Below are 23,261 nucleotides of genomic sequence, written 5' to 3'. Positions count from 1 at the left end.
TATATAAATATGCAGCCACTGACATTAAATTCCTGGCTTCTTACCAAAATAGACTAAAATTCTAGGAAATTATTCCACAGACAAGCGAGCTACAGCCTATCCGGCAAATGAGTAAAAAAGCAGTGCTGTGACAAGTGGCTACCCTACCTAAAAATGAGGCAACCAGCTAATGCCCAGTGGCTTCCCAGGAACATGGAATAATTACTACTTAACCTACAACTCCTGATGAGTTGTCAGATTTATTAGGGCCAGTTGAGGAAGCTGTTATTTGCTTAACACTAGTTTTAGTTTAGGGCATTTGTGTCTGTTAATAGTCAAGCAAAGGCACACCTTTTGTGAAAAAACAAATTGTTTGATGGAGAATTCATTGCTTTGGTGCCCTTAAAGTTACCAAGAGACAACTGAAAACTGCCTTTTGTCAGAGTGTACACTTTATGCTGTTTTTCAGTTCCAGCACTGTAAATGGTATCTGCCAGAATGTGAAATGTTGACATGATTCAGCTGGGATGTCTATTTTCAGTAATGTTCACTGTCACAGAAGCCATATTATAATTATTGGAGAGCATCTTTCTTCCATTCAACATAACACACACACCCTAAAATTCTTCTTAGTAAATATTCTAATATGTTAAGCAGACAGGTTTATTAAAAATAATATAGTCTGGGGCACATTGATTCCAAGAGGGTGTTTGCAGCAGATTTTGTTATAATTAACAGCTAAATAATAAAGGTGTTTTCTTTTTACCTTACAAAGTTACTAAATAATAAAGGGAAAAGGAAAGAGTAGGGCTAATCCAGTAGAGACTGAAGATGGTATCAATCTTCCCTAAGCACTTGTGTGGTCAGCAGTCTTAGGCAAAGCTTGTCTCTACAGGATTAGCTAGACAGGACCCAAAGTGATTTTTGCACTGAGCTTCTCTTGCACCTGTCATGCCAAAAGGCATGGGATTCAAGATAGAGCAGAACCAGCTTATTAAACTGTTCAAATTATTAAAAATGATTAAAAGCTAGTTAAAGATTTTCATAAACTATTCCAAAATGTTAGTTTTAAAAATGTTATTAGCAATGTATGTATTCCCCTTATGTTCCTCCCCTCCTCCCTACCTCTTAAACTTGAACACTTCAGGGAGAACCAAAAAGTCAACCATTTGAAAAGAAAGGTGAAGAGGGGAGCAGACACTGTGTAGCAGATGCTGGTACTGCTTGAGGGGCTGCTGATGCAGGCTTTGCTGGCATTAAATCCCCCAGTAAGGCATCAGGTGTCGGGACTCTTTCTCATAAACATCTGGAACTATGCCATAAGGTGTCTGTACCATTTTAACTGTCGACTTCCCAAAAAGCTGGCGCTCGTAGTCTATCAGCTGCCTCCAGAAGCCTACATTGGGCCTGATCACAGGCCTCCGGGCTTTCACCCAGTTGTATGCCTCCAGCAGGCACACACTGTGGAATTTCATCAGGTAAGCAATGCAGAGAGTGGCTGAGCGGCTCACCCCTGCTGCACAGTGCACCAAGGTGGCCCCATGCTTCCTGCTCACACTATGGATCTTGTCGGCCACAGTGTCAAAGTATAGTCCAATGGGGGCATGAGGCATGTCAGCCAGAGGCACTTTAACATATTCAAATTGGGGCCAGTTGAAATTGGGTATCTCAATAGTAGCATTAACAATGCAGGTGATGCCACGAGCCTGGAGGAGATGCCGGTTGGAGGCCACACTGCCTCTGCCCAGGAAGAGAGAGGAGGTGATTTGAGCGATGCCTCCTATGTCTCCCTCAGCAATCATCCGAGGGGCCATGAGAGTCCGTGGTAGTGTGCTGTGACCTCTGGAGCTCATGAAGACACTGACAATCACACTTGCATCATTGGAAGCGAGACCAGAGTGTTTTGTTTTCCTCCACCAGGGAATCCGAAATTATAGTCTCCTTCCTGCAAAATACAGGTACCTGTCAGTATTTTATATGGTATTGATTCATCACAGCTTTCGGCATACTTGTGGAATGGGAAGGTGAAAGGGTTAGAAATGGTTATTTTCTATAATAGAGTATGTTCTTTCAAGGACGTAGACAAATCATCTAAGGATTATCAGTTAGAAAAAGTAGCCTAAGATACCAATATGTAAAACTCAGCACTCTGGCGATTGTTGTTGTTTTCTTAAAAGGCATTAAATGTAAATATCCTATTGTAAGAAAGTGAGAGACAAAAACATGCCCAGCTGATTTCTGAACCAGTAATCTTGCAGGGTCTTGCTTTTATTGAAGCGAGTTTCTTGGTAATTAGGAAGAAATCAGAAATTCTGACCCCTCCTATAGCCATGTTCTTTCAGAGACTGTTGCCTATCTTCATGTCTAATTCTAGAAAGAGATCTTATGAAACCACATTAGGTAATATATTCAATGAACTGCCTTTGTGGACTAAAAAGATACTGAATTGGATCAGTTACAGAAAATCCAGGACATATGGTCACTTTAGACCTCTACTATTTAAAAAAGTTCCTCCTTTCATATTTGTGACATCTGAATATTTTGGAAATTTGTGCTGTGGTATTTCTATGGGAATAATTCCAGGTAATTTGAAAGCCATGGTCTCAAAAATCATTTGTCTAAGTTAATAAGCATTTTAGCTGACCTTAGCCCCTGGATTTGGTTAAATAACTTCACCTTCCTCAGCCAATTCTAAGCTCCAAGGTGAATCTCACTGGCTTCAGATGTGTTGAATTAAAATGAATTTAATATTTAAAGATATATGTATATATATCCTCATTAGCACAATGTTTACTTACTATAAGACATTCATATTATATAAGTTCTATATAACAACATATATTAGTAACATAGAAAACGACATTCTTGGTTTCCTGGGGATTTTAGACATCATTTCCTCTCACTTCAAATGCACGTTGCTTTATAGTCTGTGTCCCCTGGGAAGGGTGCTTACCTCCACCCAGGGTATTGTAGAAATGCCTGAAGTTATTTCAGTCGGACAAGAATATCCCTAGTTCCACAGACAGAGGTAGTGCTGGGCTACTCACTTGGGAGGGGTCTGGTTACTCTGGAATCCTGGGTCTGGATCTGGCAAGTTATGAGAGAGCTGATCACAGTGGATATAAATTAGATCTGCAGAAACACAAGGAGGCAAGCATGTGGCCAAAGTTCAAAAGAATTCCCCCCTGGAATTCCATGTTGGCCCTTCTTATTTATTCATTTACTAGAGGCCTGGTGCACGAAATTCGTGCACGGGGAGTCTGGAGGGGGGGGTCCCCCTCAGCCCAGCCTGCACCCTCTCCAATCCGGGACCCCTCGGGGGATGTCCAACTGCCCAGGATTGGGCTTAAACTGGCAGTTGGACATCCCTCTCACAATCCGGGACCAATGGCTCCTAACTGCTCCCCCCCCCCCCCCCCACAGAGCCTGCTGCTTGGTCGTTTGGTCACCCGTCGCCCCATGCAGCCGGTCCAGTTGTCCGTTCGGTCGCGATGGTCACTTAGGCTTTTATTATTATAGATGTGACGATGAGCACCTGTCCCTGTGCCTTTCCCCAAGTAACCATTCACACTTAAATTTTTAATATTTTTACAGCTCTTGAGTCATAACTGGTATACAATTTGATGAGCTTTGACATATGCATACACTCGAGACAACATGACCTGGAAATAATATATCCATCATCCCCCCAAAATTTCCTCATGCTCCATTATAATTCATCCCTCCCTCATTTTCTAGCCCATTCCCTAGCAACCACTGATGTTTTCTGTCACTACAATTTGCATTTTCTACATTTTCATATAATGAAATCATAGGACATAGGGTAGTGTTCTGGGGGGAGGGGACAGTGTTCTGATTTTCACTAAGTGTAGTTTGGACATGCTTTCATTGACTTTATAGAGAGTAACATTGATTGCCTCCTGCACGAGCCCTGGTGGAATCAAACCCAAGATCTTTTCATTATACAAGACAATGCTCCAACCATCTAAGCCACACTGCCCATGTTGTTGAATATATCAATGGTCCTTTCCTTTGTATAGGTAGAGCACCTACTGAAGGAAACTGAGTTGATTTTAGGCCATTATAATTAAAGTTGATAAAAACATTTCCCAGGTGATGCTGATGCTGTGGTGTGCCACCCAGATTGCCCCTTCAAGACTGAGGCACTCAGAGTGCTGATGCTGAGATCACAAGTCCCTCCCCAGAAACTGCTCTTGTCCGAAGGGAGCTGCCTCACCCAAGGTTACACCCCTCTTTCGAGGCCCACATCTGATACAGGGGTACATGGAGATAGGTGCAATTGTATTATGAGGGAGAACAAGGAAGTAGTCACATAAGATTCTCGGATGTGGTGTTAGATGAAATGTGCAGAACTTTTACATTATTAGAACAGCCTGTCCTGGAGCAGTGTCTTGCCACTTCCAAGTCTTTCCCTGGCAGAATCCTGATAGTTTAAAAAAGCAAAGTCACTGTATAATCACAAAATTAGGCTCTCAAGCTGGTGATAACTCCCCGCTCAATGTGGAAAATCTGGAAGATGCTAATCAAATTTCCAACCAGGTTATCTAGTTACTATCTAATTAAGAGGGACTCAGTCTCCCAAATAATCATTCTGTTGGTGAGGCCACTTGCCTTCCTGAGGCAGAGGTCCCAGGCTCCCTAGCCTTTACAGCAGAAAAGTCTTCTCAGGGGCCAAGGATAAGTATTGGTGGGCCAGAAGCCTAGTATTCTGTTAACCCTCTTTGTTGGGCAGTGGTAGGGTACTGGGTGCTACAGGAAAAAGAAAACAGATGTGAGTCCTCAGGGAAGAAGCCAAGTGAGACAGGCATGATCCTCTCTCCCTGCTGCTGCTAGTCAGTCTCATGCCAACAAACCTGCTTAAAATGCCAAAGCTGGGTCCAAGCAATGTCTGCCAAAGGGCACAGACACCACAGTTGCTCCTCTAACAAACACTCCTGACCCCTTTTACAGATCAGAAAATAACAAGGTTCAGAAAGGGCGAGATGGTTTCAACTTGGGGCACATAAGTGACTGAACCAGGAAGAGATCCAAGGTGTGCAGGCTCCTAGCTCAATCCCACACACACTGCTTCTCAGTATGACAGGGGGGAAAAGGGGGGTTACATTCTCATCACCTGCCTTACAGCACTCTGACATTACCAACCAGTGCCTTCAATGCATGAAAGGGGTCTTGGGTCTGCCTACGAAGAACATATTAAAATGCCACTTATAGAAAAGACAGCATAGATCAGCTGAGCTGTTCCATCTTCTTACTGCCCATAACAGAAAAACATTGCCACAAACTGGTACACCATTCAGGACACAGCCCTCCTGACAGCAGAGGAACCTCAGCAAGAAGCCCCAGAGTAGGCACAACAAGAAGTGTTGCTCAGTTCAAAGGTTGGCAGATTCTGATCATAAAGAATTAAAAAAAATGGGTATTACATCACAGCTGTGTCAAAATCAACTGAGTAAATGTGTACTGGGAGACAGAAAAAGAATATTAGGAGAATAAAGTTTGACCCACGTTTGAGGGGTCAAAATTGCAAGGTGCTCTGAATGAACATGCCACTCCCACTGCAGCACACTCGTCTCTGGGATGAGGGTGGCCACAGAGAAAGCCCAGGAACCCACATCGCTGTCCATGGTGTTCAACTCGGCCCTTCCAAGTTGCTCTGACAGCTGCATTTCTTCGGGGGAAAATGCCTTTTTTGGCTAGGGGAAGAGGGTGGGTTGGGATGAAAAACAAAAATGAACTGTCCTAAACCAACCCCAGAGAGGTATTTCTTTTAAAGTTATAAGCAATTGGTTGCATCAGAGATGATTGCGGGTCTCTTGAATAATAAGCATCAAAGTGCTAAACAAAATGAATTAGTATTTGCCCACAAGGCCTGAAATCTCAAACTATTAACTACGCCCTGCAATGGAGAGCTCCTGGGATGTGGGCACCAGCCTCATGTTAACACTGGCGTCCATACCTAGAATAGACTCGGAATCGCTGCCAGGAGTTACAGTCTATTTGGAGCATCCATCCCAGTGCCACAGAGGCTACTTCCCCTTCTTTAAAAAAATGACAACCACTAGAATCCACAGCCAAAAAACTGAAATTCTATCCACTGAAATTTTGCCTCATGTTGAATAAGCAGAAAATGGCTACAGCAGTGCTAGAGAAGATTGTGTAAAATGACCTGATTAAAGTAGTTTTAGCTTTTGGAATTTCAGAGGGTCTCAGTATACTAGTATGCTGGAAGCCTACAATGTTATTTTTTTATAACTGAAAACCTATGAAATTGCATTTTCTTTTTTAGTAGTTTGATTTTCAGAAAAGAGAAAGGGGGAGAGAAACAGCAACCAGCTGCCTCCTGCATACCCCCTACCAGGAGCAAGGCCTTGACCACAAATCAAACCAACAACCTCCTGGTGCACAGGACAATGCTCACCCGAGCCACACCAGCCAGGGCGACATTTTCTCCATACGAGTAAATGTTTAGTTCTTTAAAAAACTTAAAAGTCACCCTTTTAAAAATAGAAGCATTTTAGCTTACATTGCCATAAATAAATACTAGTTCCCTCATTAATTTTCATTTATTAAATCAGAAATGTGTTCTATTGGGGAAAGTTAATATACTCACTCTTACAAACAAAAATCAAAGTGTGGCAATCTTTCATTAAGGAAAAAATACAACAACATTTGAGTTTTACTTTTAAAGTGAAATAAAAATATTCACAAATTGTTCTCAGTCATCTAGAAAACTTGAGTAATTTGGCTAATATACTTGAACATCTTACACATTTGGAGGCGGGGTTGATTTTGCTTCTCCCACCACATAACTGATATGATGGTGTCATGGGATGAGGATAAATACACATAAAGCTCAAGTCTGAGAGTCCGCATTTTGGTTTGGCCACAGATATTCCCCAGTACGACACACAGCTTTAAAATAATTGCTTGTATAGTCATGACCTGGCTGCACATCTCAATATGCTCATGTGGGTCACCAGCCCATTAACTGCATCTATCAGACACTAGCCAGCTGCTGGATGGAGATCACATCATGGCCCAAAGGAGGATGTGGGCAGCCCACTTGATGAGAATGAGGAAAAACGCATGCCAATAGAGCAGGGGTGGGGAACCTTTTTTCTGCCAAGGGCCATTTGGGTATTTATAACATCATTTTTGGGCCATACAAAATTATCAACTTAAACATCAGACTACTAAGCTAGTATTTGGTCAAACATTTAACTAACCCCTAATGCCTTGGCAGGGCCAGACCAAATGATTTTGCAGGCCAGACGTTCCACACCTCTGCTAAGAGCAACATGGATGCAAAGGCCTTAACAAGTTTAGTACCATATGATAAATTCATAATTCCCATGTTGAAAATAGAGAGAGTAGAGAAGAAACTATAAAAGGCGAAGGTATATATTTGTTTGGGTATAGTGGGGTAATCTGTTCACATCTGGAATTGAATTTTTTAATTTCATCCTTATCCACCTGGGCATTTAAATTACGTCACTCATTCACACAATCATATTGACTGAGTTCATGACATGTCTTCAACACTGTTCTGAGTGTTGTTGGGGACTGTGGCAGAATTTTCCAAGACTACCCACTATCTCCCATCCTACATGACCCTCTTACAATGTGACCAACTCAACCAAAAAAGTACAGTAGAAATGACACTATGGAGACTATTCTACCTGTTTACTTGGGACTTGCTCTTGGAACTAAGCTGCCATGCTATGAGGTAGCCCAAAGAAGCTCAATAAAGTTACCACATGGATGGGTCATATGTGGGTATTCTAGCCAACAGCCCAGCTGAGATCCCAACTGATAGCCAGGATCAACTATTAAATACAGGGTGTGACAAAAATAGGTTTACAATTGTGAGTACATGAAACACAGTTTATTCTTGTACTAGAGGCCCAGTACAGGGATTCGTGCACCAGTGGGAGTCCCTCGGACTGGCCTGCAGGGATCGGGCCGAAACCAGCAGTCTGACATCCCCTGAGGGGGTCCCAGAGTGCGAGAAGGCACTCTGCAAAGTTGCTGTCGCTCAGCAGCTCCTGTGTTACACATCTGCCCCTTGGTGGTCAGTGCGCGTCATAGCTACTGGCCAATCGGCTAGTCACTTAGGCTTTTATATATACAGATTATTTTCCATATGAACAACTGTAAACCTACTTTTGCCCCACCCTGTATGTAAGTGAAGACACTTCAGTGATTCTAGGTTCCAGCCATCAAGCCACCCCCATGTCTTAAATCTCCCACCAAGGGCCCCAGACATTGTGGAGTAAAGAAAAGTTGTCCCCACTATGTGAAGTCCATAGGAATCTGTGAGTGAAAAAAAAAAATGTTGTTTTTACACTTTTTTTGGAACAGTATGCTATGCAGCAGTAGTAACTAGAACAGAATATAAAGTTAACATAAGCCATAACCCTGTGCTATGATTTTATCATCTTAAAGCAATGACACAAGATACTCATATAAAACAGTTGAATAACAATAAGAGATGGACTAACATAAGGGAATCAAGTGATGCAAACAGTGAGTGCCATCAATTGCAGGGAAGGCACAGGTCAAAGTAAAAGTAAGTTGTTCGTTACCTGGGGAGGTATCTTTATTTTTTTATTGAATTTACTGTGGTGACACTGGTTAATAAATTTACACAGGTTTCAAGTGTACAGCTTTTAATACATCTGTATATTGTATTGTGTTCGCCACCCAAAGTCAAGTCTCTTTCAGTCACCATTTACCCCTTTACCCTATTCTACCTCCCAACTCCCCTTTCCCGCTGGTAATCACCATGCTGTTGTCTGTGTCTACGAGTTGTTTTTGCTTAATCCCAAAATTCACCTTTGTTCAGCCCCCAACCCTCTTTCCTCTGGTCAGCTTTCTGTATCTATGAGTCTGTTTCTACTTTATTTTGTTCATTAGATTCCACATATAAGTGAAATTATATGGTATTTGTTTTCTCTGACTTACTTCACTTAGCATAATACTCTCCAGCTCCATCCATGCTGTCGCAAAAGATTTCTTTCTTTTATACAGACGAGTAGTATTCCATTGTGTACATGTACCACAGCTTTTTTATCCATTCATCTGCTGATGGGCACTTGGGCTGCTTCCAAATCTTAGTTATTGTAAATAATGCTGTAGTGAATATAGGGGTGCATATATTCTTTTGAATTAAGTGTTTCGGGTATCTTCAGATATATTCCCAGAAGTGGAATCACTGGGTCAGTTTCATTAATTTTTTGAGGAAACTCCATATGTTTTCCACTTTGGCTGCACCAACCTACATTCCCATCAACAGTGCACAAGGGTTCCCTTTTCTCCACACCTTCACCAACACTTATTGTTTGTTGATTTATTGATGATAGCCATTGATAGGTGTGAGGTGATATCTCATTGTGCTTTTAATTTGAATTTTCTAATTATTAGTGAACCTTGAGCATCTTTTCATATGTTTATTGGCCATCTGTGCGTCCTCTTTGGAGAAGTATCTATTCAGGTGCTTTGCCCATTTTTTAATTGGACTGTTTGGTGATGAGTTGTATAAGTTTTGGATATTAATGCCTTATCAGATGTATTACTTGCAAATATATTCTCCCATTCAGTGGCTGTCTCTTCATTTTTTTTAATGTTTCCTTTGCTGTGCAAAAACTTTTTAGTAGTCCCATTTATTTATTTTATCCTTTGTTTGCCTTGCCTGAGGAGATCAGAAAAAAAACTGCTACGAGAAATGTCCGAGATTTTACTGCCCATGTTTTCTTCTAGGACGTTTATGGTTTCAAGTCTTACATTTAAGTCTTTAATCCACTTTTAGTTTATTCCTGTGTATGGTGTAAGATGGTGGTCTAGTTTCATTTTTTTGCACATTATCCAATTTTCCCAACAACATTTACTGAATAGACTGTCTTTACTTGGTGATGTAACCTATAAGATTATAATTATATTTTTTTATCAATCCATTTAAAACATGCTGCCATTCTTGTCTTTCAAGAGCCTCATTTTTAGATTCCAGATGGAGAACACAAGCCCTTTTCTACTACTCTTGCTACTCAAAAAGTGTGATCCAAGACCTAGCAGCATCAACCTGGAGGTTGGCTGAAATGCAGAATCTCAGGCCCCATCTCAGACCTGTGGAATTGCTGAAGCAAACTCAAGTACCTTGTTTGTTTAAAACACACGAGTGTGCTCAATCTCTCATGAATCAGTATCATTCTGCTGTCATGGTTCCCAAATGAGGAATCGGAGGTAAATGGAGGATAACAGGCTTTCCCAGACTCTACATAGAAAATGAGTAACCCCACTGGGACCAGAACCCTTTTCCATGAGTTGTCTATTGATTAGTCATACAGTCTGACCACAACAGATCAAGTGACCTAAGACTACCAAATTGTACATTTCACTGGGGAAGGAAATAAAATCTGCAAAGAGAAAGAACTGAAGGAACATAAGGTCAGTCTGGTTGTGCTTCATCTATAATCTGAACATTCATAAAAACTAAGTGGTATGAGATGGGTTTTGGGTATGAAAAATCTGATAAACCTAATCTAAGAAAATGCTTGCAAAATTCCACAATCACATTTAAACTTGTTTAGTGATTACTAGAAACCAGTTTGTGCCACAGCCTATACAAATGATACTTTAAAATCGTCAAGGAGCAAGTGGTAAAAATTAAATAGAATCATAGGTTCTTGGTTAAGTGAACTTTCATCTATATAGGTCAGAACATCTAGACACTGAGTACTTAAAAAAAAGTCAGCAATTATACCCAAGTAGGTTTAAGTGTGTCTCAAAATTGCTGAAGTCACTACTGCCCTCTGAGAAACAGGACCATGAAATCTCCGAAAATGCAGATCTTTTCATAAGATCTCAGTCCTTCAAAGCTCATTACTGTAAGTAAAGCAAAAAAGAATTTATAAATTAAAGTTCATAAGAACTGAAGAGTTCAATAGGGAAACGACCCCATTTGACCATCTTATCCTTTAATGTCTCATTGTATTAATCAAAATCCTTAAAACTCAAGCAGTGAGTCTCAACTTTCTCCCTACAAGAACTTCTTTATCATACCTCAAGCCCAATTTGACTTTTTGGCCACTTTATACCAAATTAGCTTCATTTTTAAAGCATCACTATTTTCCCATTTTTCTTTATTAGTCAAAGGCATCTATAATTGTCCACCAGAGTTCCTGAGCAGAATAAGATAACCAGATCATTAGCTGGATGGAAGGAACCTGATAAAGCTACATACCCTCTCTCCATGCTGAGGAACAGCAGGCCTATCACATTTTGAGGCCAACTGGGTATGTCTGAGCCCCACTACAGCAAAAGGAAGAATCAAGTTTTTAAGTAAGAGTCAAAAAGCAGAGGGTCCCAAAGTTATTCCCTTGGCTTTAATTCTCTCCTGAAACAGTTGTCTTATGAAATAAGATAATATACAACCCTGGCTGGATAGCTCAGTTGGTTAGAGCACTGTCCCCATACACCAAAGTTGCAAGTCCGATCCCTGGTCAGGGCATATACAAGAATCAACCAATAAATGAATAGAAAAGTGGAACAAATCGATGTTTCTCTCTCTCTCTTTCTGTCTCTCCCTTCCTCTCTCTAAAATCAATAAATGAAAAAAAATTTTTAAATAAGACAATATACATGGTTCTTTTTAGATTATACTACCAATTATTATTTACATACTCTAAGAGAATGCAATAGACTCTGAAACACACTCTGCAAACAATAGCTGGTGGGCCATGTCCAGCCCATCATCTGTTTTTTGTACAGTCCATGAGCTAAGTAAATGGTTTATACATTTTTAAATGGTTAAAAAATAAAAGAACAGAACGGTTGGCCCTTGAATAACACAGGGGTTGGAGTGCTGACCTATGCAGTTGGAAGTCCTAGCTAATAAAAAGAGACTATGCCAATTGACCCTCACACCATCACAAAGATGGCAGCACCCACAGCCAATAAGGAGGGAATATGCTAATTGACTGTCATGCTCTCAAAGATGGCAGCGCCCACAGCCACAAGATGGCGGCACCCAGTCCGCTCAGCCCTGCAGGGGCGACAGCCATGCACCTGCCTCAGAGTCCCCCAGTCGCCTCAGAACCCCAGCCACCCAGAGCTGGCCTGAGGCACAGGCAAGCCTTGGATGGCAGCTACCCAGCCGCCCAGGGCCACCCGAGGCTCAGGTAACCAGGGCCAGCCGAGGCTTGCGCTGCCAGCAGTGGCAGCAGCAGAGGTGTGATGGGGGCGTCGCCTTCCCCTGATCGCCGGGTTGCCTCCCACCCCTGAGTGAGGGGGCAGGCCGGGCTGAGGGCCCGCCCCCCCATCCAGTGCATGAATTTTCATGCACCGGCCTCTAGTCCATGTATAAATTGGATTTGATGACATATAAAAATTGTATGAAATTCAAATTTAAGTTCAGAAATGAAGTTTTATTGGAACACAGCCACACTTCTTATGTATTAATTATGGCTGCTTTCATGCTACAAAGCTGAGTTAAATAATTGCAACAGAAATTTTATGGCCCACAGCCTAAAGTAGTTACTACCTGGCCCTTTACAGAAGAAGTTTCCCAGTCCCTGGTTGAAATTATGATATAAAGCCATCATAGTATTGCAAAGAAATATTTTTCAAAGTGCAGTCCTAAGGACCCTTGCATGAGAATCACTTGAGCTGCTGGTTAGAATGCAGACTCCTAGGGCCCACCCCAGACCTAATCAATCAGAATTTCTGTGTGTGGGGGGAGGGGGGAGGGGAGGTTAAAGGCCTGGGAATTTGTATTTCTAGCAAGTACCTCTGTAAAATAATTTTTAAAAAAAGATTAAGCTACTGTGGAAAAGATAAAATATTACCTATTGCAATTTCTAGAAGGATAAATGGAATGAGAAAAATCCATAAATGTAGACTTATTTTTCAAAATTGTTTTCAAATAATACATTAGTTACTTAGGTTTAAGATATAATCCAGTATGAAACAAGTTCTATTTCATTTACATTTTGGATCATCTTTAGCTGCAAATTTATACCAAGTAATTGGAGTTCTATAAAACATTGAATACTTCTCCAAGTTTTAACAAAAAACATCATATGAAATGATATACAAACTTTAACCCTGAAAGGGTTCTGTTCCCCAAACACAGAACATGTGTGACAGTGCTATTAGAGATTAAAGGCTATTAGAGATTTCTACGTCCTTTTTACATTTGTCAAAAATATACTAATTTAAAATAAACCTAACAATCATGAGTCATTTAATGGGTACATGGGGATACATTCTGAGAAATGGTGATTTCATCATTTTGCATACATCAGAGTGCATTTACACAAACCTAGATGGTGTAGCCTACTACACACCTAGGCTATATGGTATAGCCCAGTGGTCGGCAAACCGCGGCTCGCAAGCCACATGCGGCTCTTTGGCCCCTTGAGTGTGGCTCTTCCACAAAATACCACGGCCTGGGCGAGTCTATTTTGAAGAAGTGGCGTTAGAAGAAGTTTAAGTTTAAAAAATTTGGCTCTCAAAAGAAATTTCAATCGTTGTACTGTTGATATTTGGCTCTGTTGACTAATGAGTTTGCCGACCACTGGTATAGCCTATTGTTCCTAGGTTACAAACCTATACAGCGTGTTACTGTACTGAATACTGTAGGCCAGCGGTCGCCAGCCGGTGGTTGCGGGCCACTGGTGGTCTGTGAGGTCCAAAAGGTTGGTGACTGCTGCTGTAGGCAATCGTAATACAACTAAACATACCTAACATAGAAAAGGTACAGTAAAAATATAGTATAAAAGATAAAATGGTGCATTTGTATAGGGCACTTACCATGAAAGTCTTCACTACCATAGACTTGATAAACACTGCACACTTAGGCTACACCAAATTTAAAAATATTTTTCTTCAATGAGAAATTTTTAGCTTACTATAATTTATAAACTTACTTTGTGACACTTAGCTTAAAACACACCCTGTACAGCTACATAAAAATATTTTTTAATATATTTTATTTATTTTTTTTACAGAGAGGGAGAGGGATAGAGAGTTAGAAACATCAATGAGAGAGAAATATCGATCAGCTGCCTCCTGCACACCCCCTACTGGGGATGTGCCTGCAACCAAGGTACATGCCCTTGACCGGAATCGAACCTGGGACCTTTCAGTCCGCAGGCCGACGCTCTATCCACTGAGCCAAACCGGTTAGGGCTAAAAATATTCTTTATATCCTTATTATATAAGCTTTTTGCTATTTTAAATTTTATTTTATTTTTAAACTTTTTAGTTAAAAACTAACACAAACATACACATTAGCCTACACAGGGTCAGGATCATCAATGTCACCATCTTCCATTTATTTCCACATCTCGTTCCACTAGGTTTACAGGAACAATAACGCACATGGAGCTGTCATCTCCTATGATAACAATGCCTTCTTCTGGAATACCTCCTAAAGCAGTGCTTGCCAACCTTTCGGACCTCACGGACCACCGGTTGGCGACCGCTGTCCTAAAGGACTTTAGGCTCTTCCTGAAGAGGTGTCACTCTTTTCAGTAATATGTCCATGGTGGTTTGATCATACATTTGCTGGTGAGTAGATAATGCTATGAACATTCCTCTCTATTAATGAAAACCTTTGGGTGTTGGGGTCCAGGCTTTCAAATTTTTAAGGAGCTTATTCAAGCCTGAAAAAGCTTTAAACCCTTCACTGTGAATTTTCTTGGGGGTTCTTTTCTTCTCCTGAGGTTTCCTTCAGCTATGTGTTCCTGTTTCAGTTCCAACAACACCTCATTAGTCGATTCTCAGGAATCACCTCTAGGAGCTCCTCAATGTCATCCTCATCCACACCCAGGTTAAAACTGTTTGTCATTTCAACCACAACCTTGTTGATTTTTACAACCTCCTCATCATTGGCAAATCCTTTGAAGTTATGGACAAACAAACCTCTTGAGTGTCTTCTTTCAGGTGCCATTCATATACTCCTTTGGTGACATCACCCCAAGCCCAAGCAAGGTTCTTTTTAAAATTTTAATTGATTTAGACAGAGGGAAACATCAATCTGTTGTTTCACTTATTTATGCATTCACTGGTTGATTCTTATATGTGCTCTGACTGGGGATCAAACCCCCAACCTTGGTATATCAGAACAACTCTCTAACCTAGCAGTCACCAACCAGAGGTCCCAACCAAATGAGCAACCCAGCAAGGGCCCAAGCAAGGTTCTTGATGCAGTCATAGATGTTGTAATTTTCCAGAATTGCATCAGTTTCTCCTCAGTTGAAGCAATAGCCTGGTCTTCCTCACATAGGCCTTAAAAGCTGCTATAACTCCTTGTTCCATTGGCTGAAACACCACTTTGGTATTGGGATAAAAATCACCAATAAAAGAGTGTCAACAATAAGAGAACATTATGAACAGTTAGCAAAATCTTAAAAGGTATTGTTATTCTCAAAGAGTACCTCTCCATTTCACTGGCATAGCAATTCAGGAGAGCATCTTGGAAGAGGAGCTGAGTCATCCATGACTTCTTATTGCTCCTGTCTGCACACTGACAGTGTCTGCTTATTGACATGCTCGAAGGCCCTGAGGTTCTCACTGTGCCAGATCACAAAGGGTTTCTATTTGTAGCCTAAAACAGTCCCCAAGGCAAGACTGTTACCTTGTACTTAAAAGCCTTGAAACCTGACCATCTTATGGATGAAAGTTTTTCAAGTATCCATTTCCAGAATAAGGTTTCATCCATGTTGAGTATTTGCTATGGCAATTAATTTTCTTCCACAATCAGCTTATCTACAGTTTCCACAAATTCTTCAGCTGCCTTCATGTCAGCACACATAGACTTCACCATTCGCTTTGATATCATGTAATGAATAACGATTCTTGAATTGTTTAAGCCACCCAGAGCTAGCAGTAAATTCAACATCTTAGTTGAGTCCAGCCTTTTCTTTCAGGATTGAAAAAAAAATCTTTGCCGAAACTGGTTTGGCTCAGTGGATAGAGCGTCGGACTGCGGACTGAAGGGTCCCGGGTTCGATTCCGGTCAAGGGCATGTACCTTGGTTGCGGGCACATCCCCGGTGGGGGTGTGTGCAGGCGGCAGCTGGTAGATGTTTCTCTCTCATCGATGTTTCTAGCTCTCTATCCCTCTCCCTTCCTCTCTGTGGAAAATCAATAAAATATATATATTTTTTAAAAACTTTTTGTTTTGGCCCTGACCATAATGGTGCTGAAAGAGATGTGCTTCTGTGTCTGATCTGCAATCCAGGTCATTAGAAGTTTCTCTCTGTCTGATATGGGCTCTTGTTGGAATACTGGTTAGTCTCATTACCTTCAATGAAGCAGATCCTGTAACAGCTTCCGTCATGTTCTTCAAGGTTGGTAGTATGTATAGTGGAATGGGACATTCCTGACTGTGAGTATAACCATCACTGATTTTCCACCTTTGTAGTTCTTAATCACTTTTAATTTTGTTTCCAGATTAATCACTTGATATGACCTCGTACTGGAAACATTAGCATTCGATGGCACTTAGGGACCATGATGAACAAAACAACATGAGATTAAATCAAGCACAAGAGAAAATAGTGCCATCAAGAGGCATGATAAACATGAAATGTACGAGGCTATTCACAGCATAACAGGACGCACTTGTATAGCAAACTTTTTTAAAATTCAGCTTTATTGTTGAAAGTATCACAGATGTCCCCCAATTTTTCCCCATTGACCCCCTCTACCCTGTACCTGCCCCTAGCAAACTTTTTAAAATATATATATTTCTGTTGATTTTAGAGAGAGGGGAAGAGAGACCGTAAATGGAACTGGGGCCCTCTTGGTTCCTGGGTCCACGCTCAACCTCTGAGCTGGGTGCTATACTTTTATATGACTGGCAGCACAGATTTGTTTACAGCAGCATCACCATCAACACTTTAGGATGGCTATGATGTCACTAGGAGACAGGAAACTTATGGGACCACCATCATAGAGTAAGTATGAGGTCTCTATGTCACATACATATTTACTAGTCAACAGAAGCCACATGCTCTCACTTAAGAGTCTTCTCATGTGTATCTACAAACTTAAAGAGCGAAGAAATCAAAAAGACTAACAGAATCACATCAAAGAATACAAACAGGATTTCTCCCCGCATTGCTCAAATTAAGAGGTTCTAACACTTTTTATCCTCCCCTTGGGTGTTTTTTCTTGAACTTATATGTAAGTAGTTGTTTTGTTTGTTTTGTTTAAAATATAATGATTTTAAAGAATCTGGAAAAAAACTTTAATATGTGTTTTTAAAGAAATCATTATTTATGTAAGGGCTGAAAATAAAACAATTTAGCCATTTTCCAAGATGCCTTACAGAAGAAATGAAATAAAGAGAAATTTTAAAATCTCACATTCTTTGGGCTACTGTTCTTCCATCACCCCTCCAGCTAAGAAGAAGAATCTCCCTGAGGGTATTTTCTAAACCTATAGAATTGTAGAACATTCTGCTGTAGACTGTTAGCAGAGACTAGGCACAGTAGATACTCAACAAATACCTGAATTTAACAATTTAATAACAGTCCCAACGTAACCTCCCCACATCTCCCTATCCTCACTCACCCGCCCCCCCCCCAACATACACAACACCTTTAAATCTAGCTAGCAACACCAAACACAGGCAATCCAAGTTAACCTGGCAACTGTCTACTCAAAAAGCAGGAATTTTCTACATCAAAAGAGGTAGTTCTAAACTGTCTCTTCTGTCGCATACAAAGGAAGATATGGAGAAAATTACACTTTTAAAGATGGTAAAAGAGTCATTTATTCCAGTGGCAAAGAAGCTATGGTTCCTCTGGAATTGCCAAGAAAGGACAAACCACGGTCTGTGCTTGGTGCCTTTGGGGGGACGTGCACATGTGCACAAGCATGTGAATACCCGTCCTCCAAGGGTACTTTAAAGCACTGGCCTGAGTTCCTACACACGTCACCCTAAAGCCAGCAGTGCTGGCTTGCACGTTCAGGGCTGGACACAGGCAAGCATTCAACAGTGCAAGTCAAGCCATCTGGTAGCCCAAGAGGTAGGATTCACCAAAAACCTTTAAAAGACTTCTAGGTACTAGACACTTTTATTTTTACTACTTCATGTGGCATATTTAACTGTACATGTGTGGGGGTTTTTAAGATTAAAAGAAGGGTTCTATTGGATATTTGTCTATTAAATAAGAGTGGAAAAACCATCTCTAACCTTTGGATGGTATGTTAGTCCAATTCATACAATAAACATAAGTATATGTAAATATAATGGTACATGAAGGGCCAGGGACCAGTCCACATAGGTGACATGTATTCATTTGAGAAATACCCAAACATATTGTGGTTAAAGAACAAATACAGTGGATTATAAATTCAAGGCTGACACCACTGGAGGAATGTAAATTGGTACAACCACTTTGGAAAACAGGCATCAGCTAGTAAAGCTGGAGATACACACACCTATGACCAGCACTGTTCATAACTACCCCAGAGCAGAAACCATTCAGATGCCCATCAGTAGTGGATGATGGATAAATAACCTGCAGTATGTTCATACAAAAATGAATACAGGCACATATAACAACATGGATGAATCTTAAAAATATATAATAAACAAAATTATGTGTATGTATATACAGGGTGACCAAAAATATGTATACACATTTTAACAGCTAACAGGCCGATTTTGAAAATGAAATGTATTTTAATAAACACTACCTCTATAATTATTCAAAGTGTATATGTATTTTTGGGGGGACACCCTATATGTGTATATAGTCATAGGTATCAACATAGATGAATTTTAAAAATATATAATGCTACAAGAATTTAAACAAAAAAAATGTGTCTGTGTGTAGATACATATACACACACAATATTGATAAAATAATTTAAAAGAATTCCTACTTTGAGCCCATTTGCACAAGATAAAAAAAAACAAACCACAGGCAAAATGAAACTGTGCTGTTTAGAGCTTTATATTTAGGGGATAAAACTATAGAAGAGAAAGGAAGTGATTTTCACACAAATGACAGTAGTTACTGGCTTGGTTACCTCTGGGGGAGGGAGAGGTTGTCATTGGGAAAGATTGGGATTGAGGGTACTTCTTGACCTGCAAGATGGTTAGTTACTATTGTGTTTTCTTTAAAATAATTAAGTTATACATTTATGTTTTATAGTCTCTTCTGTGGGTTACAATTCACCATTTTATAAAAGGTTAAATAACTATAATGTTGATTTCCGGGAATTCAGAATCATTACAATTCTGGCTAATCTGGGGAAAGAACACTTCCTCTCTGACTGGTACTATTAGCCTGTCAGCACAATACCTTTTAGCATGGCAAAAGTCCTCAATAAATACCTAACATTTAAAACCCATAAACTCTTTATGGGAATTTTGTTTTAACTCACTCATCTCTTGAAATTACGGATTTAAACTGTGCCCACATTAACACTTCCCTTTCTTTGTCTTCACCCGAGTGAAGCTTTCATAAATAACTAAAGCTACCTACCACCTTAAGTGTTGTTTGCTCTGTAAGTTTATACCCAGGTGCTGTTGCTTTAGCAACTCTCTCTGCTTTCCAGTCCCTTTTATGCCTCCTTATAAGCAAAGAAAAGATGAATACACTAGTAGTCCTAGACTTGTCTTTTTCCTTAAGGGAAAGTAAAGCCTAGGATCTTAATGATTTAATTGCTTTGAAGTTGGTTAAAAGGGGGTCATTTGCCAGTTGTCCAAAGAAATACTGCCATTCTATCAGGTTAATAAAACTTTATACAACCAGCTGTAATTAATATACATGCTACCTGTTCTAGACAGAACTCAAATCTCTATGAACAGGGCCAGTTAATTTTATAATAATTCATTTCAATTTAAAAAATCACATTGTGCAAAGACATTCATGAAAATGCTTATTAGAAAAGTCTAAAAGGATACAAACAAACCAATAAACACAGAGTCAGCAGCTGTTTGGGGGCAAGATGCTCAAAAGAAACCTTTAACCTTATCTGTAAAGTTTTAATTTTTTTACATAAAGAATGATTAAGCCCTGCCCAGTTTGGCTCAGTGGACAGAAGGGTCCCAGGTTCGATTCCGGTCAAGGGCACATGCCTGGGTTGTGGGCTCAATCCCCAGTAGGGGGCATGCAGGAGGCAGCCAATCAATGATTCTTATCATTGAGGTTTCTGTCTCTCTCTTCCTTTCCCTTCCTCTTTGAAATCAATAAAAATATATTAAAAAATAAGTTTTTTTAAAAAAAAATGATTGATGTATTTTTTGTATTTAGAAAAAGGGTTTTTAATCCACTATGCCTTGAAATAAAATCCCAATTACAAAAGAATCCACGAAACCCAGACACCTTCCTAAAGACCACCATTTAAAAATGCTAGTTTTTATGCTAAAGTTTTAAAGGATTTCCTGGAGCTATACACCTGGCCAGTTTATATTATATAAATATACACATTTATTGCTAGTCTATTAAAAGATGCTATAGAAATCATACTTGCATTCAACCAATATAAGAGATTTCAGATGAGAACGCGGCATGGACAAATTCAACGCTGACGTTAAAAACACTTGGGATGAAGGAAACTGTCTCCCCTTTTATGGGGGAAAGCCAAAAATATCAAGCAACTACCTCTCCTCCCCCAAGCGTCAGAAGATGAGTCAGAGCTGGAGGCAGCAATAGTGCCCATGTGTCAAGCCGCCAGCGCAGGGCTCATTCCTACCTCCACCCGGCAACCCTCTCCCCTCTCCCAGGTTGGGGTCCCTGCCTCAGGCTGTCCGTGCGGGGAGTTCTCAGGTGCCCCGGAAGATAGGCGGTCATTCATTCTGGTGCGTGCCTCATTCCCTGCGTTTCTAAAGGGAACTCAGGAATGGGAGCCTTTATCAGTCCACAACAAGTAACAGTTACCAAATGCAGCTCGTTGGTGGAGCCTGCAGAGACACACAACTTTGCAAAGGATACAGCACCTTTGTTCCCCTCATTTTAAAGAGCAGGAAACACGCAGAGCAGCTGTGACTTGTCCTGTATCACTTCACCTGGAGGCAGAGCCGAGTCCCTCGAGCCTGGAGTTGCTGAAGGCTGGCCCCTGCCTCTCTGATTTTTAACTGAACTGTCCCATCTCAGGGACGATGTTCTCCGTGGCCTTATTACACCGGGAATTCCAGGAAACTCGGAGTTACATCTCTTGGTCCATATTCCTTTAAGGTTCGTAAAGAATAGGGGCTTGGCTCTTTTCCTCCCTTCTGACCTCTGTAAAACGGGATGCTAATGCTCTCTACCTCCCCGCTCATAACATTACAATGAACAGCTGCTAGTTAATACATGCTAAATGCCCTAAGGTCTTGCTGGGTAAAAAGTACAAGGAGGTTTTTTTGAGTGTGAGTGTGTGTGTGTGTCTGTGTGTGTGTGAACTAAATTCCTACACAGCAGAACTGCATTTGTAAGTCACTTCCCTTGCCTCTCGGATGCCCTGTTACCATAACACTGGCTGGTACCATTGGCAACATCCACCTAAATAAAATATAGTCATACAATCCACTTAAGACAGTTACAGCCTGCAACTGCCCTCACACACAAACAACTCAACTTCGCTCTGGAGCAAGGGCTCTGAGAAGAAATAGAACACGTTAGCACTGCGCACACCAATTCACCACCGCGAAGAAAAATACTCCAGCTGAATACTTGGCATTGCTGCAAGTCAAGTTGCTCCTACCAATGCACCAGAAGCCTTCGGCAGATGCAAAAAGCCGCCGTCGGCCCCCGCGGCTCGGAGCGAGGGGTGGAGAGGCCGTGGCGAGGCCGCAGAGCAGAGGGGTCGGGAGGGGGGCGGACGGGGATGCCAGCGAAGGAGCCCGAGGGTCCGTGCCCGGGGCCAGGGTGTCCGCCGAGGAGCGGAGCGGCCGGGGTGGCGCACGGAGAGCCAGCGAGGCGGGGGCCGCGTGCTGAGGAGGGGGCGCTGCCGAGGGCGCGGGGCCTCTCCTCTCCCGCCGCCCAGAGGATGCGAGAGCCACTGGGAGCAGGTGGGGGCGCCGGCACAAAGTTTCCAGAGGCGAGGGTCGCGGGGGACCCGGGACCCCGGCCACCCGATCTCGCCAGGGTCCCAGAGCCGCATCGGCACCAAGTCCCGCCCGTCCGCCCCCCTCCCGGGCCCGCGGGCAGCGTACCGGTTCCGACGGGTTCGCGGCGGACGCTCCGTCCTCCTGCGCGGCTCTCGGCTTCTGCGGGCTGGCCGCCGCGCGCACCCCTCCTTCTCCCCTCCGCCCGCGCCGGGCCGGGCCGCGCGCATGCCCGCTGCGCCCCACCGCCCTCTCCGGAGGCGGGGCCTCGGGGCTGAGGGCGGGGCCTCGGCGGGGAGCGGGGTGCCGGCGGGGGACGCCTGGAGCCGCGGGCGTTGCGCGTGCGCACTGTGCCCTCCATCGCCGAGCGGCTCGGCGGAGGCGAGTCCTCCGCTCCGCTGACACCCGCTTCCCGGCCCCCCCCCGGCCCCCTGCAGACTCTGCTTAGGGGTCCCCTGTTGTCTCCGCATCCGCCTCTCTCCCGTTCCCACTTCAGCGTTTGCAAGCCGAGTTTGGGGCACGGGTGCCGGGTGATGTAGTGGTACTTTCTGGATGTGAGAGAGTTAAAGGCAAGAAAACAATCCTAAGAGGGTGAAGACTGCAGTTCGTGACTAACCACCGACTCTCACCCCACCCCCACCTTCAATCCGCGCGGAGAGCCCGGGAGTTGGGGCTGAAGAGTGAAGGGAAAATCTCGTAGCAACTGTTGGGCGACTTTTGCTTGGGCGGGTGTGGGAGGTTTCCAGTAACTGCGGGGGCTACGTTGTCCGAGACACAGAAGTAGCTATAGATGCGGCGATACTTTGCCTGCCCCCAGATGGCCAACCCACCGCCACGAACACGGGTGCCATCTGAGTCTCCAAAGCCCCGATCCACACCTAGCCCGTGCCTCCGAGGTGGGGTGTAGGGTCTACGGAGCCCAGGCTGAACACACGGATTCGTTGAGGGATTATTTGCTGTCTGAGGCTTTTTTCACTGGTAGGTTGGCCCATCTGTAACATGAGTAGATGCAACACCGACTTTTTTCAGCACAACCCTGCCCTGGCAGGTGAGGGGAGTATAGACGACTTCCTCGGGGCTCCGTGAGTCAGACACCTGAGTCCTGACTCCACGCCCAGCCTTTGCTCATCAGATCCAGCTCCTCGCCGTTGCAAACCCTTGGCATCAGAACTGCTGAAGTCAATCGAAGAGTCATCGGTTTGGGGGAAGGG

At 42.5% G+C, this 23,261-nt stretch overlaps 1 protein-coding gene across 3 annotated transcripts; it reads right to left on the bottom strand.

Annotated features, from left to right (window-relative positions):
* Positions 1 to 618: 618 nt before the first annotated feature.
* DUSP14 (dual specificity phosphatase 14) lies at positions 619 to 22,281 on the bottom strand. 3 transcript variants are annotated; one of them, XM_079798079.1, is made up of 3 exons: positions 22,159 to 22,281; positions 3,027 to 3,111; positions 624 to 1,924 (listed from the first exon to the last, which is right to left on the bottom strand). In XM_079798079.1, the coding sequence occupies exon 3, from the start codon at positions 1,830 to 1,832 to the stop codon at positions 1,236 to 1,238; it is 597 nt and encodes a 198-aa protein (XP_079654205.1). In that variant the 5' UTR covers positions 1,833 to 1,924; positions 3,027 to 3,111; positions 22,159 to 22,281; the 3' UTR covers positions 624 to 1,235. The 3 variants fall into 3 exon arrangements, with proteins under 3 accessions (XP_079654207.1, XP_079654205.1, XP_079654206.1); XM_079798081.1 differs by lacking the exon at positions 3,027 to 3,111 and having other exon boundaries at positions 619 to 1,924; positions 22,159 to 22,260; XM_079798080.1 differs by lacking the exon at positions 22,159 to 22,281 and having other exon boundaries at positions 3,027 to 9,995.
* Positions 22,282 to 23,261: the final 980 nt, after the last annotated feature.

The sequence above is a fragment of the Cnephaeus nilssonii genome, assembly GCF_951640355.1.
Source record: "Cnephaeus nilssonii genome assembly, chromosome: 19".
NCBI lineage: Eukaryota > Metazoa > Chordata > Mammalia > Chiroptera > Vespertilionidae > Cnephaeus > Cnephaeus nilssonii.
The sequence above is the reverse complement of the archived record's forward strand: the minus strand, read 5'-3'. Positions and strand labels throughout refer to the sequence as shown.